The sequence below is a fragment of the Megascapheus bottae genome, chromosome 11, assembly GCF_031878675.1.
Source record: "Megascapheus bottae isolate mThoBot1 chromosome 11, mThoBot2.hap1, whole genome shotgun sequence".
Classification (NCBI taxonomy): domain Eukaryota; kingdom Metazoa; phylum Chordata; class Mammalia; order Rodentia; family Geomyidae; genus Megascapheus; species Megascapheus bottae.
The window spans coordinates 49,217,245-49,237,356 of record NC_143519.1 but is presented as its reverse complement, the minus strand read 5'-3'; the positions used below and the strand labels follow the sequence as shown (position 1 = coordinate 49,237,356).

Genomic DNA, 20,112 nt, shown 5'->3' with positions numbered 1-20,112 from the left:
GAAAAAAAAAAGAGGTGGGTTCTGGTGGCTCAGAATCGTAGCTACTAGAAGGCTGAGATGTAAGGATCACATTTGATAGTCAGCCTGCTCAAGAAAGCCCGTGAAACTTTTATCTCCAATTAACCAGCAAAGCTGGCAGTAGAGCTGTGGCTGAAGTGGTAAAGCATCAGCTGTGAGTGAAAAAGTGCCAGGCTCTGAGTTCAATCCTCAGTATAGGCACAAAAACAAACAAAAATGATCACAGTAACAAATTGTAAATGGAGTAAAGATGAAAAAATTAGGCTCAAATTACCCACAACTTTTGCCTTCTCTGTGTGAAGGAGTGAAATGAGAATTCACCACTCTGTGTTCCCTGGACCCCTCTTCCCATCATGGCCCTGGGTCTCAGAGCAGCTTTCTGCTCTTGGGCAAGGATGAGAGCTGCTTTGGTCTCTTGGGAACTTGTCTTGGCTGATTCAAATTGCTAGAGAGTCCTATGTTGGTGTACAGCTTGAGTGTGCTCCTGCCTGTAATCTTAGCTTCTCAGGAGGCTGAGACCTAGAAGATTATGGTTCCAGGTAACCTGGGCAGATAAGTCTACATCTCTAAAACAACCAGCAAAATTCTGGGCTGGCTGGGTGCTGACAGCTCATGCCTGTAATCCTAACTTTAAAAGAGGCTGAGACCCAGCCTGGGCAGGAAAGTCTCTGAGACTCTTACCTCTAATTAATCAGTAAAAATCTGGAAGGAGAGCTGTGTATCATGTAGCAGAGCATTATCCTTGAGCAAAAAACATGCTCAAGGACAGTGTCCAGGCCCTGAGTTCAAGTCTTTGAGCCAGTACACACACACACACACACACGCACTCTAAAAGTGAGTGTAGATTCCTTACATAAAGAGGGCCATGCAATGACTGACAATAGGGTGTAGTGACTGTGGATTAGAGGATTCTGGTGTAACCCTGTTTGAGTTCAAATTATATCGTCTATGTGCCCAAGAACAATGACTTACCCCTCTCTTTGCCAACTTTGCCTATCTGTAAGTGGGAAACAAGCTAAGGTTATTGAAAAAGTAATAAGCTGAGCACCATGACTGGCAGACAATAAGAACTCTGTAAATACTAGCTATTCATAATACAAATATCAGAAACAAAAACATGAGTCATCGGGGGAAACATAATATAATGACACTATATTAAGGAAAAGGCATTATATTAAGTTATTGGATTGATAGATTGTCCGTTTTGGAGATTGAATCCAGATCTATCTTTTAGCCTTTCTGCCCAAGACTGGCACTCTACCGATTGTGCCATGTCTCCATTTCCAGCTTTTTGCTCTGGGAAATGTCTGCTAGAGCTGACTTTGAATGTTGATCCTCAGATCTCAGCCTCTTGAATAGCTAGGATTGCAGGTCTACATCATCAACACCTGGTTTAAATAAAAGTGATTTAAACTGTAGCAACAAGAAACATTTTTCTGTAATTACTAAAGTTAACTGACGAATAGAATGTTACAAGCAGAATATATAAAGATCGCCTTCATTGATTGAATATTAAAAAAAAAACCCACCAAGTTGGTAGCTTTCAGATACACATGTAACAAACTCTTGAATTCGAATTCTCAAATCTCAAATAGTGATACACATTTGCCGAGATCTGTTTGACAGGTTCAATGATATTGTCTATAGGTGTTTTAAGCCCGAATTCTCAAAGCAGATTCTGGGTCATCTCCTCACTGTTCCAGTCTCTTCACAGGAGGTAGAAAGCCACATACCTAGTAATAGCTACTTCTCTCTGAATTCCTTTCCTTTTCTTGTATTGTGTGTTGCCCACTAAGGTCAAACACAAGTTATCTGATTGTACCAATTGTGCTTTCTTCCTTCCTCACTGTTCTTAAGACTTGGTGCTTACAGAATCCTGGTAAAGCCATTACCTTAAGAGTGAAGGCATCTGTAAAGGAAGACAATGACGACCAAGGGCACTTTCTGTCCAAGGAGGGACTGAAAGGTCCCGGGGTCAAGTATTTCCTTCTGTTCTGCAGAGGTTGAAGTGGGGGTTCTGAAAGACTTACATAAACACACGGAACCCAGAGCCATAGCTACTGGTTTTCTTTAAAAATCAAGTGAAAGATTTCTGCTTAAAGCATGTACAGGCCTGTCAGCAGTGGTTCATGCCTGTAATCTTAGCTAGTTAAGAGGTTGAGATTTGAAGATCACATTTCAAAGCTAGCCAGAGTAGACAAATCCACAAGACTCTTAGCTCTAAGTAACCAGCAAAAAGCTGTAAATGAAGCTGTGGCTAAAGTGATAGAATGTTAGCCTTGAGCAGCAAATGCCAGTGAGGGCTTAAGAGTCTAAGTTTAAGAACTAGCACTTCACGAAAACAAACAAAATTAAAACAAACACCCATATACATAGGAGAGACTCCGAATACTGTTTTTAAATGCTTAATGCTAATTCTGTCTAAATTGTTTTATTAGTTCTTAATGCAGAGTTCCAGCATTTTATTACATTGTTATTGCTCAAGATTGTTTTATTAAAGTTCCTAACATTCAAATTTTTCCTTTTAAATGAGGAAACTTCCCTATAATCTTTAATAAAATCACCTAAGATTAAAAATCTATGCAAATTAAGGAAATAGTAACCCATCCTTTGCAAGAGTGGTAAAGTCTGCTGGTAGATAGCCCCATGTTGGTCAGAGCTGGTTCCAGGACATTTTTTTGTATATCAATTGTGCAAATGGGCAAATGGTTCAATTCCTTAGAGCACAGTATTTGCCTGTTACCTGTACACGAAAACATTTCTAGATAATTTATAATACCTAAAACAATGTAGATGCTATGCCATAATGTATTTCTTTTTTGTTTTTGCACGGGGCCTGGGGCTTGAATTCAGGCCCTAGGTATTGTCCATGAGCCTTTTTAGTCAAGCTTAGTGCTCTCCACTTTTTTTTTTTTTTTTTAATGATTAACTGAAGAGTCTCAAAGTCTTTACTGCCTGGGCTTGCTTTGAACCTTTATTCTTAAATTTCAGCCTCTTAAGTAGCTAGGATTACAGGTATAATTCTACAGGTGCCTGACTTTTTCTCATGCCAGTACTGGGGCTTGAACTCAAGATCTGGGCATTGTTCTGTAAACTTTTGGCTGAGGGATGGCACCCTACCTCTTGAGCCATACCTCTACTTTTGGATCTCTGTTGGTTAACTGGAACTAAAAGTCTCATGGACTTTCCTACCTGTGTTGCCTTTGAACTGTGATCCTTAGCTATCAGCCTCCTAAACAGCTAAGATTACCAGACAATCCACTGGCATCCCTCTGCTGTAAAATGCTGTCTGAGATGTAATGGCACAAAAGGCCTGAAAATTTGTTGTATAAATGCAATTCTTCTGTGCAAATGTTTCCAATTCAAGGTTGGTTCAGTCTCTACCAGGAGAGCTGCAGATACGGGGACCGACTGTCTCAAGGGTACAGATGAAATTAAGCAGGTGTCATGACCCATACTCACCAGTGGCTCGGCCATAATGATGCGGATCTTGCGCTCAGCCTGAGTGGTGAAGTTGACAAATAAACTCTTGAGGACATACTCTCCTGGTTTGCTGTCTGGGTCCACATTAATAGGTAACATGGTTGGTGGCCCCTTCTCCCTGTGCGTACCGGAAGCAGGGGGAACCGGAGGCTTGATATAACCGTTGCCAACTGGAGACGCTGAAAAACAATAAATCATATTACTGGCTGAAAATAATATCATAAATATTCAAAGTATGTGAAACCATAAGAAAAAGTTTGGGGGCAGGGAGTTTGGCATAGGGTCGAGTGCTTGCCTAACATGCACAAAGACCTGGGTTCAATTCCTCAGCACCAGAAGTGGTACTGTGGCTCAAGTGGTAGAGCTCTAGCCTTGAGAAAACCCAAGGACAGTGCTCACTTCTGGCTTTTAGGGAGTTAATCAAAGAGAAGTTTTTTGGACTTTTCTACCCTATCTGGTTTCAAACCTTGATCCTCAGATCTTAGTCCCCTAAATAGCCAGATTACAGGCGTGAGCCATCAGCTCCCAGATGACATAGCCCTTTTAGTTCATCAATTGTTTGGGGACAACATATTTGAAAGCCAATAAGTTCATGTTTCTTTCTTTTTCTTGTGGATCATGAGGCTTGAACTTGGCCTGGGCACAGTCCCTGAACTCTTCCGCTCAAGGCTATCGCCCTACCCTTGAGCCAAGCCCCACTTCCCATTTTTTACAAGTTAATTGGAGATAAGAGTATCAGGTCCTTTTGTGCCTAGGGTTGGCTTTGAACCTTGATCCTCAGTTCTCAGCCTCTTGAGTAGCTAGGATTATAGGGGTGAGCCACTGCACCTGCAAGAAATTCATGTTTCTTAACCATAAAACTGAACGAGGCAGTCCTCTCTTATCTAAGCATTGCCATAAGAGTAGGCAGTTCAGGCCTATCATCCTAGCTACTCAGGAGCTGGGACCTGAAGGATATTTGAAGCCAGCTGAGTAGAACAGACTATAAACATCTATCCTGGAGGAGTAGAAGAGTAGTATATCACTAGCTGGAGAAAAAAGAAAAAAAACTTGAACAAGAGCTAGAGGCAGTAAATTCAGAGGCATTTAAGTCCTTTACTTAGCACCAGCACAAGTGGACACAAACACACACAAAAGAAAATGACAGAAGGGCTAGGAGGTAGCTTAGTGATAATGCACTTGCCTAGCAAGTACAACACCCTGGGTTTGATCCCCCAATTACAAACAGGAAAATAAAGAAAAAAGAAGGGGCTGGGAGTTTGGCTTACTGGTAGAGTGTTTGCCTAGCATGCATGAAGACCCAGGTTAGATTCCTGGGTACCACATACATAGAAAAAAGCCGGAAGTGGAGCTGAGGTTCAAGTGGTAGAGCTCTAGCCTTGAGAAAGTCCAAGGACAGTGCTCAGGCCCTGAGCTCAAGCCCAGGACAGGAGCAGGAGGAGCAGGAGGAGCAGGAGGAGCAGGAGGAGCAGGAGGAGGAGCAGGAGGAGCAGGAGGAGCAGGAGGAGGAGGAGGATCATTAGCCACTTACTTGCTATTAATTTGACAAACTAAGCCCATTTGTCTAGTTTTTAAGTCCACAGTAGTTTGGAAACAGAAGATAAATTCCATGAGTAGAAACTTGTAACCGAACAGGAAAAGGATCCAAAAGAAAACAAGCAGAGCCCAGAAAGCCACCACAACTTAGAAACACAGCTAGCCGGAGTGGGACAGCCCAAAATGCTGGGATAAATGCTCATTCTGTCCTGCCTGAAGCCACAATTAATGCTCAAAGTGGATGACAACGTTCAGTTCCTGGGCAGAAAAGAAGAGGGGGGAAAATCCCTAAAATTCTTTTGGTGCATACAATCGAGTCACTCATCACTCCACAGAATCCAGTTCTCAAGAATCAGTCTATTTCTTCCCACACCTGATTTTTTCAACTGAAATTCTTTTGTGAATGAGAAAATAAATTGATAAATATGCCAAAAGATGGACACAGGAGTGACAATTCTTTCACTTTGACTGTTGAAATCGACTTCTCTTTGAGTGTTTTTTTTTCCCCCATCAATATTGGGGCTTGTACTTAGAATCTCAAGTTTTGCTTGGCTGATACTCTACTACTTGAGCCACTCCTCTAGTCCAGATCTTTGCTGGTTATTTTGGAGATAGAGTTTCACAGACTTTTCTGCCCAGGTTCTCTTTGAACCTCAGTCCTCAGATCCTAATCTACGGAGTTGCTAGGATTGCAAGATACCAGTGCCCTGCCATAATGTTAATGTTCAATTCCATCACTCGATCAACTTAACTTTTAACTCTCCTTTTCACTGAGTAGTTCAATGTCTCTGGGGATTAATATCCCCATCCACTGTTTCTGGGGATAGGTACAACTTTCTCTTTTCTCATTTATTTATTTATTTTCCTTTTTAGTGGTGGTGGTATTCAGCTCTGGCTGGTTTGAATTCACTTTGTAGCACATGTTAGCCCTCCCTGCAAACCTCCTGCCTTATATTCTAGATTACAGCTATTCTTCACAGCTACTCCTCTCACGTTTTAATCTTGAATTTACCATGTTTTACTTTTTGGCCACTGCCTTTTTTTTCCTATGACTCGTCGTGGGCTGGAATTGAAGGTCTGGGCACTGTTCTGAGCTCAAGGCTAGTGCTCTACCACTTGAGCCACAGCTCTACTTCTGACTTTTTGGTGATTGATTAGAGATGACAGTCTCACAGACTTTCATGCTTGGGCTGGCTTTGAACTGTTACTCTTTGTTTTCAGCCTTCTTAGTAGGTAGGCTTATATAGGCATGAGCCACCAGCACCTGACTTGCTCACTGCTTTTTTTTTGTCTTCTGTTGATTTTTTCTTTGGTTAATTTTCTTTTACTGCTTTTGTCATTTCTTTTCATTCTGGGATTTGAAGTTAGGGCTTCTAACTTGCCAAGTTTGCTTGTTCAACTGACACTCTACCATTTGAGCCATGCCTCCAGCTAAGCTTTTTCTAACTATTTTGGGATTTCATGGGACCTTTCTGTCTAAACTGCTTTGAACCACAATCCTCAGATGTCAGCCTTCTGAGTAGTTAGGATTACTGGGGTGAGCCATGGGTGCCTGGCTGTTCTAAATTTGATATCTACTGTAACTGAAGTCTTAAACCAGAGGCCTGACTCAGAGGTTCCAACTACACTTGCTCCAAATACACAAGTTACAGAGACAAAAAGTGGTGAAAGGTTAGAGAAAAGAGATTTATTAAAACAACCAGCAACCCAGAAGGAAGAAGAGCAAGCACTTAAGCCCTCCTTCCGCAGTATGCACTAGAGTTTTAGTTTTCAATAGAGAAGCACTGAGGCTGGGGACCAAAGGTATGCAAAATGAAGTTGCTGTGTTATTAGGTATAGTCCCGTTATTCATTATCATATGAGTGCTTGTCATGATAAGATAGTTAGTTGGTACCTGGGCCCAGAGAGGATTCTTGTCACAAGAGTTTATCCCTCAGTCCTGTAGAGCCCACTGACTATAGGGTTCTACTGGCTTAAAGCAAGGAGGCAGATGGGAAGTGGAGGCCAAAGGCCTAATATTTAAGCTTATTTAAGTTATGCTTAGGACATTTGCAGGCCCTAGTCAAGCCAGTGTTTTTATCAATTGGCTTATTTCAGAATATATTTTCCATCTATTCTTTTTTTTTTTTTTTTGGATCGGTGGTAGGGCTTAAACTCTGGGCCTGGGCGCGCTGTCCCTGAGCTCTTCAGTTCAAGGCTACCGTTCTACCCTTTGAGCCACAGTGACAATTCTGGTTCTCTAGTGGTTAATTGGAAATAAGAGTACTAGGGACCTGGCTGGCTTTGAACCACAATCCTCAGATTTCAGTCTCCTGAATAGCTAGGAATATAGGCGTGAGCCACTGCAGCCTACTGTTTTCTATCTTTTATCAAACTGGATTTATTCCTTAATTTGTGAGAAGCCAGTTTCAGTTATTTTTATAATAACAATTTTAATTTTTTTAAGACTGTTTCAGGCTTTGGAACTCATTCATTTTCACTTTCTTAGATCTACCTATTTATAACCACAACTGATGATCATCAATTTGAAACATGACTATCTAACCTCTGCTCCCACCCCGGCTGCTGAGTAAATGGCTTAGCATGCAGGCTGCTACCCTTAGCTTGCTCAGATTTTCAGTGAAATTTCTCTGTTACCAATACTTTTAGGAATGTTTAACTACCTACCTGCAGATACACATAAAATAACACAATGAGTTGTTTGGCTACATTGTATTGTACCGGTGCAGAGAAAGGAAATGCCAGCTCACATGTCCCTCCTATGAGACCCCAGACACAAGCTCATCTACCCTGACAGGGCATATGACAAGAAGGCAGCTAGTTTTCTCCACCTGACTTTCACAGAAGTAATTCTATATTTTATTAGCTACCACCTGTCCCTCCCTCAGTCATCCATTCAGTATTTACTGAATGGACTGACAAGATTCTGAGCCATGTTGTTCTAGGCACCAAGAAGATGGTGAAGACCAGTGAAAGTTCTTCCTTGATACTGAGCCTGGTTAAGTTGACCAGCAGTCTCACTTGCATGCATGAGTAGGGAACCTGCTCTTGTAATATCTGCCCAAAGGCACTGGAATGCTGGAGTGTGAATTTCCACAGAGAGAGATGGAATCTGGGTGTGTTCTTAGCTTCTAAGGAAATGCAGATAGCTTGGTGGAGTAGTACTAACTCTTTTTATCTATCCATTTGGCTCACATGGCATCTGTGTGTCAGTTTGGGTGGAAGTGGAATGGGAATGAGCTTTTTTTTTTTTTTTTTCCAGTCCCGGGGCTTGAACTCAGGGCCTGAGCACTGACCTTAGGCTTTCTCAAGGCTAGCGCTTTACCACTTGAGCCACAGCACCACGTCCAGCTTTTTCTATGTATGTGGCTCTGAGGAATTGAACCCAGGGTTTCATGCACACTAGGCAAGCACTCTACCACTAGTCCAATCTCCTGGCCTCAGAGTAGGTTTTTCAAAACATTCAATGCTTTAAAAAAAATTTTTTTTCCTAAATCGGACCCGAGCATTTCAAGTAAAAACTAGTTTCTTTTCCTTTTCCTCCTCCTTCTCCTCCTCCTCCTCCTCCTCTTCCTTCTCCTCCTCTTCTCTTTCTCCTTCTTCTTCTTTGCTGGAAAGCTAGGTCCTGGTAACTCATGCTTATAAATCTTAACTATTCAGGAGCCAAATCTGAGAAGACTGAGGTTCAAAGCCAGCCCAGACAGGAAAGTCAGAAAGACTCTTATTTTCAATTAACCAGCAAAAATGCAGAAGTGAAGGTTTTGCTCAAGTGGTAGAGTACCAACTTGGAGTGGAAAAAGATAAAGGACAGGGCCTTGACCCTGAGTTCAAGCCCTGGTACTGACACAAAATCTAAAATAACATGTATGTTGGATATGAAGTACTGATCACATAAAGTGGTGGCTCTTACTAGAAATGGTGGTCTGATTCAACAAATTCACCTTCTAGAGATAGGGTAACCTTATCTTTCAACTGAGGTGTAAATTAGAAAGATGTCCTTATTCACAGTTGGGTAGAAATTATTTTCAGGAGCTTGTTGGTTTGGTAGGGGCTGAAAGTAAACGTGTTAGTTACCAAGAACTTGTTCTCTCTTTAGAAAAATGCTACCCTACACCCTCACCCCCCTCCTTTCCCATAATGCTGTCCTTGTTTACTTCCATGGCAGGAGGGTTTCATAAAACATCATCAAAGATGACACAGCTACTGAGAGAGCATATCACAATGTATACAAATGCTAATAAATTGAGGGTGCTAAAACATACTGTAATTCCCCACAATCACAGAGACTCTGGTAAGTTAGGCTATGTAAGTTGGGAAAAGGGGAACAAACCCACCAAACACAAAACAAAGTATTATTTTCCTCTAAGAAACGGGGGCCTGGGCTAGAAATAGGAAGAGCAAGGCTTTAAATCTCAGTACCTCAAAAAAAAATAGAAAGAAAAATAAATGTAGGGAGAATGATGGAATGGTAAGAAGGGGTGACATTGACTAAGACACATTATACTTATAAACAGAAATGTTGAATTGAAATCCTTTTGTACAGCTACTTAAAATTCATCTGAAAATGAGATAAAAGCAAAGAAAGACAAGAAAGGAATCAAAAAGAAGAAAGAAAAAAAGAGGGAAAGAGGAAAAGAGGAGAAAGGAAAGGAGAAAGTATTTACACAGATACATTGATGTGTTTGATAATTTCTATGAAATTCTAATGAGGTGAAATATTTCTCCAGTTTTTATCGATCAACTATATCCCTCCTTTCTCTCCATTCTCCTACAACAGGATCTTTTCTTAGTTTTAGAGTTCATGAGACATCTCCAGAGTTACTGGTATATTTAATCCTTAATATAATTTTTAAGGTAAAAAATGTGCTTTCTATGAATAAGATCTTGCAGATTCAAACAGGTTCCATGATTTGTCCAATGCCACAGAGCATTTAGCTCACTCTCTTAGTCTAAGTTGGTTTGACAGCAAGTCTTGTTAACTTCCCCTTTCACCTGGTCTTCTATGTGGCTTACTTATAAAAATTTAAGTCTGGGTGTTGAGAACACCCTCAGCTGTCAACCATTAAGTTGTTCCATATTCCCCAATTTCATGGTGAGAGAGGAAGAACTCCTCAGATAATTCAATATGGCCCCAATGCCAGGTTGGCACTCTAGGTACTCTTGGGCTCATTATAATCTCCTTACAATGGTACATATACCCATGTTACCATGACTGACCCAAGGATGCCCTAATTAGGGAAGGTAAGAAGTAGCACTCTGATCTTTGGGAACCCCTTCTTTTCCCATGAAAAGCTCTTCTTGGAGAGAAGGAGCAGAGAGAGATCAAGTTCCCTTTCTCTACTGCCCCTAAAAAAGTATTCTACTTGCTCCCAGGACTAGTTCTTTCTCAACAATACAGAGTAGAAAAAGAACCTTCCAATTCAGCAACATCATCTGCTTATTATGGACATGAAATGAGATGGCATGTCTAAGCTACTGTCGGGACTTCTGAGGACAATGAATACAACATCCATGTTGTGATTTGGGGAATGAGATTTTTCCGTAGACTTATATCAGGCCATGGGGTTCCCTCCTACAAGCTTATCTGATTTCCAGCTAAAAGGCATTCACTCCAGGAGCTGTGAGAAGCAGCAATGTGTAGTACACAAAACAATCTAGCCATGTACCTGTGGCTCGGATCTGTAACCATAGCCAAAAGGCTGAGACTTGAGGTTCTGAGTTCCAAGTCAGCCTGGGTAGGAAAGTCAGAAAGATTCTTATCTCCAATTAACTAGTAAGAAATTGGAGGCATGGCTCAAGTGATAAAGCACTAGTGGTGAACAAAAAAGCTAAGCCACAGTGCAGCACAGTGCCTTGACTGTCAAGCCTTAGTAGTAGCACAAGAAATAAATGAATGAAGCATTGCAGATGCAGGAAAATAACTGACATCCAATGAATGGCACACCTCACAAGGATTGTTGGTATTCTTGCCTAGATACACTGATGATACAGCCTCTAAGTGCCTGTTGTTCAGACTAGGGACAAGTACTTAAAAAGTACAGGTCTTGGAAGCTGCACTGTGGTTCAAGTAGTCTTGAACTTAAGAGTTCAGGGACAGTGCCCAGGCCCAGAGTTCAACCCTCATGACCAAACAAAACAAAAGTACAGGTTTCTGCCTCCTTCCTCCTGTGACCCTGTTTTTGTGTCCCCAAGAACTGCACAGTGAAGGAAGCAGTTGAACAAAGGGAAGGTTGGCATCAAGTCACTGCCTGCTTTTATTTTTTTTCTCTCTCTTCCTGAGCCTTCCAGTACTTTATCTTAAAGAAATGATAGCAACACTTCGGTGACTTCTTTTTATAAACGTCTGTCACCTGCTAAAATGCAATTACACGGACTTCTCCCTGATTTTCAAAGTCGGTACTGTCATCAGAGCCTGCAAGAATGTCTGCCAACATCTGCCAGCAAAGGAAGATGAGGTTACAGTGACATTTCAAGGTCCCTTCTCTACAAAAGGAGATCGAATAACCGGCTAGAGACAGGATAATCCTGACTTTCCACTTCCTCCATCTCCTCAAGGGACCTGACTCTCATTGCACCTTGACCCTCCTGCCTGCCCTTCTCTCATTTTCTTCTCCTTTCTATTTTCTTCCTTTGATTGCTCACATGACACAGCAGAACCCCACTAATTTGAACTGCATGCATTGAAACTCTGTCATAGTTGGACAACATCTTGAATTTTCTGATCTGAAGTTTGAAAATGATTTGCGATCTTATCACGATCCTTTTTTGGAGAGAATTTTATTTTCTGTGCTACTTGGGCTTGGATTCAAGGCCTAGGTGCTGTCCTTTAGCTGAGTCACACTTCTACGACTGGCTTTTTGCTGATTGGAGGTAAGAATCTCACAGACTATCTTCGTCAAGGTGGGTATGAGCTAGGATCCTCACATCTTAACTTCCTGAATAGCTAGGATTGTAGATGTGGGTCATCAGAGCCCAGGTTTTACTCAGAATCTTTTCAGCACATTGGGTTCATCGAGAAAGGCAGGCTTCTGATTCAGTAACAGGGCAGGGGGTGGTGCTGGAAGTTTGTCCTTTTCACTTTGTTTGAGACTGGGTCTCCCTCTGGAGCTCAGGCTGGCCAGAACTCCTGATCCTCCTGCCTCTGCCTCCTGAGGCAGGCATGCATGTGCCTTGAGAATCTCCATTTCTAACCAACCCTTGTGCATCACCAATGATCACATACTCCGATACCAGATGTACATTAATAGGAAAGCTAGGGGGAACAATGAATCCAGTTAACAAAATTGGTTTTGGTTGACATGCTCTATAACTAATGAAGTTAATGCTTTATAGGCAAAATACAGTGATAATCACACTGAACTGTTTCGTAGGGTAATGAGTACATTTCTTGGTTTTGGTCAATGTCACCCCTTCCTTCACTTTCTCCCAGTTTTCCCTTCCTGCCTTGCCTCATTTCTAAAAATCTATGCTTTCCCTCCAAAGAGTACTGCCCCACTCTGCTCTGCGCAGCAACACTAGATCACTACTCAGCCTGGAAGCCTACTAGCTCTCATCCCCTCTGCCCAACCCCCCCACCCCGGAAAAAGTTCATACTCATTGTCTTACTATTCAAGACTTTAATTCTAGTAATAGGATACATTTAAAACTGACATTTGTTGCTGTTGTTATTGTTGTTGTAGGTAGAATTGGGGATTTAACTCAGAACTTCACAGTTGCTTGGTGGTGGGTGTTCTACCATTTGAGCCATGCTCCCAGCTCTAAACCCTATATTTTTCTAGGACTTAAGATTTTTGTGTCCATGTTTTAGATAACATCTACACACATATTATATTATAGAACTGGATATGTTTAGATCTAAGGATATTCAGTAATGATCATTATTCAACTGAGTGTGCCAGGCCCTGTGCTGGGTATTGGGTGGTGGGCACTGGGTGCTAGAGAGAAAAACAAGGCTGAGTCCTGGCCACAAGGCTCTGAAGTCCCTTGCTGAAGACAAAGGCTGTGCATGTATGCTAAGACAAGGTGAGTGGAGGGAAGGGAGTGAGAAGGTACTCCCACAACCTCCCATACTCATCCCTCTACTCAAGTTACCTCTTTTCTGTCTCCATGCATCAGGGCCCTATGTGGATTTTGAAATCTGGATCCACAGAGTCTCACTACTCATTGACCCAAACAGAAGTGAGGCAGTCTAATCCTGGGTTTATGAAACACAGACACCCAACACATAACATGTGTTTGAACATGCTCAAATGAGCCTTAAGTTTACAACCAGAAATAAGCACAAGGCTTCTTCCTCTGTCAGCCCGCATTGTAGGAAGAATTGTGATTTTCTTGTCTTAGCTTTCCTAGTATTAGAACTACAGGCGTTCACTGACCTGGCTTATACAGGTTTCTGTCCTACTCCCTCCCCACCCCTGCTTTGGTTGTTGTTTTTTAAACAAGGCATTTTATTCTAAAATGTTTCAAACACCCTAGTTACTCAGAAGGCTGAGCTCTGAGTATTGTGGTTTAAAGCCAACCTGGGCATAAAAGTCTGTTAAGACTCATCTTTAATTAATGACCAAAAAAACTAGAAGTGGAGGTGTGGCTCAAGTGGAAAAGCAATAGACTTGAGCAGAAAAAGCCAAGGAACAGCACAAAGCCCTAAGTGAAAGCCTCATTTCTGGCTTAGAGAAGAAAAGAGAAAAAAATACAGAGGTGTATGTAGGAGGGAGGAAGGAAGAGGGAAAGAGGGAGGGAAAGGAGGGAGAGATGGAAGAGATGGGAGAGAGAGAGGGGGAAAGATGGGAGAGAAGGAGAGAGAGGGAGGGAGGGAGGGAAGGAGGGAGGGAGGGAGGGAGGGAGAGAGAGAGAGAAAGAGAGAGAGAGAGAGAGAGAGAGAGAGAGAGAGAGAGAGAGAGAGAGAGAGAGAGAGAGAGAGAGAGAGAGAGGGGGGTATCTACCACAAAGGTAATGAAGATTAGAATCTAGAATGTCAAATGGATCCGGAATATACTATCCTTGCCTAGTAAAGAAAAAACAGGCAAATCAGAAAGAATGACATTGCCTCATTTGTAAGGAAATGGAAAGACTTGGAAAAAAATCATATCAAGTGAAGTAAGCCAGACCCAAAGGAACACAGGCTCAATGGTTTCCCTCATCTGTAATAATTAATACACATCTAAGACACTCCTAGCAGAGATTACAATAATGCAAAACCTAGATACATAAGGTCATATAGGGTGAGGCTAAATGAAAGGATCTCCACGATATGGAAACAAGAGCTTTATTTATTTATTTTTTTGGCCAGTCCTGGGCTTGAGCTCAGGGCCTGAGCACTGTCCTTGGACTTTCTCAAGGCTCTACCACTTGAGCCTCAGCACCACTTCCAGCTTTTTTCTATGTATGTGGTACGGAGGAATTGAACCGGGTCTTCCTGCATGCAAGGCAAGCACTCTACCACTAGGCCAAACTCCTGGCCCCAAGAGCTTTATCTTGAGTGATTGCTGTTCTTAATGCACTATGTTATTTCTATTCTCGTTTGTTGCCCTTTGGTTAATCTCATATTGTTACTGTATCCGACTTTGTTACCTGGCATATTATATATACATTTATTTATTTGAAATAGGAAAGGGAAGGAGAGAAAACAAGATGATTGGGAGGGATTGGGGAAGGAAATGGGGACAAAAACATGAGAAGGGGTATCAGTATATGAGAAGTAATGCACCTACTATCTGGCAAATAAAACTGCAACCCCTCTATACATTATAATAAAAAGAAAAGAAGAGAATGCAGTCAAGAATTTAATATAGGGGCCGGGAGTTTGGCCTTGTGATAGAGTGCATGCCTAGCATGCAAGAAGACTCAGCTTTGATTCCTCAGTACCACATACATAAAAAAAGCCAGAAGTGGTGCTGTGGCCCAGTGGTAGGTAGAGATCTAGCCTTGAGAAAACCCAAGAACAGTGCTCAGGCCCCGAGTTCAAGCCCAAGGGACTGGCAAAAAAAGAATTGAATGTATATCCTACCAAATTAAGAAAAAGAAGGGAAGGGGTGTGTAGGGAAGGAATGAAGAAGAAGGTTGGATGGGATGGTTTTGATCAAGTTGCCATATATTCATAAATTGTTTTGTAAATGACAGATCCTTTGTACCATGACCTAAAGATAATAAAAATAATTTAAAATCTGAAAAAAAGAAAAACAGGCAAGTTTTTTTTGGAGGGGGGGGGCCCTGGGGTTCATGGGACTTGAACTCTGGCTTGGATGCTGTCCCTGAGCTCTTCAGTTCAAGGCTACCACTCTACCTTTGAGCTACTGCCTCATTTCCCATTTTCTAGTGATTTATGGGAGATTAAAGTCTCATGGCTTTGGATTTCTGGGCTGGCTTTGACCATGATCCTCAGATCTCAGCCTCCTGAGTAACTAGGATTATAGGCGAGAGCCATTGTGCTCAGTAGGCAAGATTTTTTTTTTTCTGCTGAGATGTTATTGAGGGTTAAAAAAGCTTTTTAAAATAATGACTCATGTGTTAAAACTTGCTACCTGTGACTGGATATTGGCCAGAGTTCTTATACCCAAATACTGAAAATTATTGGCTGTGTCTACCTTGGAATGACAGCCTGATCTTCAGCCTCCTCGGGATACAACAGAAAGGACTGGCCTTATGGCAGAGAGGGAACTGGGTATTGCACTCTTCTCATGCTTATCAAGATTTCAACCTTAAAGATGATGTCCATTCAGGATAAATAGCAGGGATACAGGTCCAAGTTAAATGTCAACCACAAGGAAGCCAACAAGACAATGCCAAATCAGGTTCATTCTGTAATACAAGGGTAGCAATGTCTACAAGTGAAAGAACAGATGAAGAGGAATGGATGATTAAAGGATTAAGGGATATAAAACGACCAAATGGAACATTGGCTATACTTAGATGTTATGATCAAGTTATATTAAGTATGATAATTATACTGTAGGTAGGTAAAAAAATATCTATGCTTTCTAGAATACACATTGATTATAGATGCTTAAAGTAACATCTACATGTGATCCAAAACACTTTAATTTTTTTAAAGGCCTAGATAAATTAAATATGGCTAAATCTGACAACTGTTGAATCTGAGTGAAGAGAATTCATTGTGTATATATTTTTTTCTTTTTGTATTTGAAACATTTCATAATTAAATGCCTTGTTAAAAAACAAACATGAACCAGCTGTGGCAGCATCTCTGTCTGTAATTCCAATACTTGGTTGGCTGGGGCAGGAATACCACCAGTTTGAGGTCAGCATGGGTTACACAGTGAGTTCTAAGCTACTTGGGCTATACAGCAAGACCTTATCTCAAAAAACTAAAATAGGTGTGAGCTGGTGGCTCACACCTCTAATCCTAGCTCCTCAAGGGTCTGAGACCTGGAAAATGGAGGTATAAAGGCAGCTCAGGTAGAAAAGCCTGCTTGATTCCATCTTCAATTAACCAGAGAAAGTACTGAGCAGGAGGCATCACTCAAATAGTAGAGTACTAGTATCAGCAAGAAAGTGGAGTGATGAGTGTGATTTTTTTTTTTTTTGCCAGGCCTGGGGCTTGAACTCAAGAGACTGGCACTGTCCTTGGGCTTTCTCAAGGTTAGAGCTCTACCACTTGAGCCACAGCATCATTTCTGGCTTTTTTCTATGTATGTAGGACCGAGGAATCGAACCTGGGTCTTTGTGCATGCTAGGCAAGCAATCTACCACTAGGCCATGCTCCTAGCCGAGAATTTGGATTTTTAAGCTCCAGTAGCAACAGATGCGCGCGCGCGCACACACACACACACACACACACACACACACACACACACACACACACACACACACACACACACACACACACACACACACACACACACACACACACACACACACACACACACACACACACACACACCCCCTTAGGATCCATTGATCCATTTATTGAAAGGTTTCCTATATCTTATAATGGCAGCAATGGAGAAATGCTATTTTATAACTTTAATTTGATAAAAACTGAATTATTATGTAAAATACTGGACCACATCTGTAATCTAGATTTGATCACATGGGTTGAGAGTTCAAGAGCATTCCTTAGGATTCATTTTGATTCTACCACTTGCTGTATAACTGAAGACTGGACTGAGAGGCGTGATCTTGAAGCAGTCATATAACATCCAGTAAACCTAAAGACACAGGCTCTATCATGCTCACGTGTTGGATTTTTTTTTTGAAAAATAGCTTTATTTCAGAAGGCAGTGAATGAAATTAGTGACAAATTGATTCATTAAAAACACACTTTCATTAAGGCCTAATATGGAAGAAGCACTCTGAAAAGTGCTGTGAAGAAAATCAAGATAATTAAAAAGACAGTTGGAAAGACTTAAAATTTTACACATCTCACTACAGGATGCCACAAGGTTGAACAGCCAAAAGCTGCACCATCAGGTCAAACAGCCAGTCAATGGAAGAGCACTTGAATTTATGGGTGTCTTGCTTGCTTGCTTGCCTGCCTGCCTTCCTTCCCTCCTTCTTTCTTTCCTTCCTTCCTTCCTTCCTTCCTGCCTGCCTGCCTGCCTGCCTGCCTGCCTTCCTTCCTTCCTTCCTTCCTTCCTTCCTTCCTTCCTTCCTTCCTTCCTGTTGACCTTTTCAGTCATGACTATTTACTGAAGTATCTGCAGGGTGCAAACCAAACCTGGCTCCTGTTCTCACACATCCCAGTGTCTACAGGGACATAGCTACCTCACCCCAGACATATAGATCTAACCACAATATGGGGTGCTACCAAGGCAGCCACGACGCAGAAACAGGGGACACATGTCCATAATCATAAGGGCTGGATCCTCTGGAATGGTGACACCGATGTGGATGGCTTCTAAAACAGATGACAGATCCGTTAGGGGAGGTTTCAGGGCAGAAGAGGAAGGGCCAGAGGAATTATTCAAGCAGAGAAAGCTATATTGTGGTGGCTCACCAGCTTGCCCCCTTCCAGTGTAATGACAGGCTGTGATGGCTACTGACTCCTTTGTGCTCCTTCATTATCATTTAGTTCACTATTCCATCACCCACCCAAAGGGCTGCAAGCCTCCTGACTCATTATAACCCACCATACATATGCTTTCTATCTCTTCATTGACGGTTAAATGCTCTAAGGGCAAGGAAACTGATTCCTTTGTATCTTCACCTTCCAGAATGATCCTCGCTTAGAACTCAGCACTCAACACATACTTGTTACAGAAAGGAATAGGAAGCGCTAGCAAGTCCAAGGTTGTGACTTGTCTCCATCTTGGAAATCATTCATTCAACCTGAGGCTCACATCAGGACAAACAGGAGAGTTCTTTCTATAAACAAGAAACACTTCCCAACAAATAAAGCACCATTAGCTCCAGGAGTAGAACATTAAGGACAAAAGCAGGTTATTTCAACTGAGAAGATGACTCATGGTGTATTGAAAATGCCTGGCTCATGGAATCCCTTGTTTCGATGAGACTGGGGTTTAAGCTTAGGGCTTTACACTTGCCAGACAGTTGCTCTAACAATTGAGCCTTGCTCCCAGATCTTGCTGCTGTAGGTATGTATGTATGTATGTATGTATGTATGTATGTATGTATGTACGTATGTACGTATGTACGTATGTATGTATGTATTGGATAGGATTCCTGGCCTGGAATATGATCCTCCTATTTCTGCCTCCTGAGTAGCTGGGATGTGATAGGCATGAGCCACTGTGCCAGCCCAACTTACATAATTTTAAAAGATAAGCTTGGCAAAGTTGTAGTCCATTTCTAGACAATGAGTATCAGCTAAATTTGATGAAATAGAACAAAGAACAGGAAAAGAAAAAGTAGAAGAAGATACCATCATATTATTGTGAAGGTAGGCCCTGTTTCACCAAGCTTCTATCTTCAGTTTCTGGCAGTTTCTGCAGACCTATGTGTACTATGTGAGTATGAATGTGGGGGCATGCACATGTACTCAGAGTGTCAATGAGGAATGTGTTTCCTACTGTAGGTTAAGGTCAAAAGGTTGTGTGAACTGAGGAACAGCAGATATTCATACTCCTATCTAAGTCCAGATTGTGTTATTTTATTAGATGCATACCAAAGCCAAGCTTCAAGGGCAAGGAAGAACCCAAAAACTGTGCAGAAAAACTGGTGGGGGGGGAGCACATTCCACAGAGAGCAATATAAAAGACCAATGAATACTGCAGGTTGGGTAAACAGGGAATTGGCACAAGCACGGGGCCAGCAGCTACCACATTCTGACTAATAAAGGATGTAAACCAATGGTATAGCTTTCTCCTCTAGGACGCCTGTGGGAATTATATTATGTGAGGAGTGATTTGAAAGGGAGTCTAGTCTGTCATATGTCTTTGTTTAAAAATATGCTACATCTAAAATTATATGCAGGTAGAATATATGTTACAATGTGCATTATAATATAACATACATACATATAAGTAATAGAGATGGATATGCATCATATAATACATATGATAACACAAAGCATACATTTCCTCTGTGTGTGTGTGTGTGTGTGTGTGTATGTATGCTGGAACTACAACTTGAACCTAGGGTCTTATGCTCTTGCTTAGCCTTTTTTTGCTTCAATGCTGGCACTCTACCACTTGAGTCACAGATCCATTTCTGTCTTCTTGTTAGTTCATTGGAGACAAGTCTCCACCCAGATTGGATTTGAACTTCAATACTTAGATCTCAGCCTGAGTAGTAGGATTACAGATGTAAGCCACCAGCACCTGGGTCACAATGTACCTTTTTAACATGTATAGCATATGAAGGGTTTGCAGGACTCAAACATTTGTTTCAGGTATTCACTAAGCTTCACTAGAAACCCATAAACCTCTGGTAAATGTATTAACTGAATAAATGTAGTCATTTTTAAATTGTTGCTAGAGTTTTCTTTTATCACTACTATGTATTTCACAAATGATTGTTTCATATGGGCATTTTTCTACAGATAGAAAAAAGGTATCCACTTTAATAAAATATTTTAGGCTTTATTTTTTAAATAGATATACAAATGTACAATGTCTATGTCAAATTCATTTAATACATGTCTATCAGAAGTTTACA

General features: G+C 41.5%; 1 protein-coding gene across 6 annotated transcripts in view; it reads right to left on the bottom strand.

Annotated features, from left to right (window-relative positions):
* Window positions 1–20,112, bottom strand: part of Fry (FRY microtubule binding protein) — a 444,403-nt gene that overhangs the window by 221,202 nt on the left and 203,089 nt on the right. For all 6 annotated transcript variants that reach the window (XM_090342230.1, XM_090342231.1, XM_090342232.1 and 3 more), the window contains one exon: window positions 3,481–3,680. In XM_090342230.1, coding sequence (XP_090198356.1) covers window positions 3,481–3,600 — 120 coding nt within the window. In that variant the 5' untranslated portion in view covers window positions 3,601–3,680. The remainder of the gene's footprint in view (window positions 1–3,480; window positions 3,681–20,112) is intronic.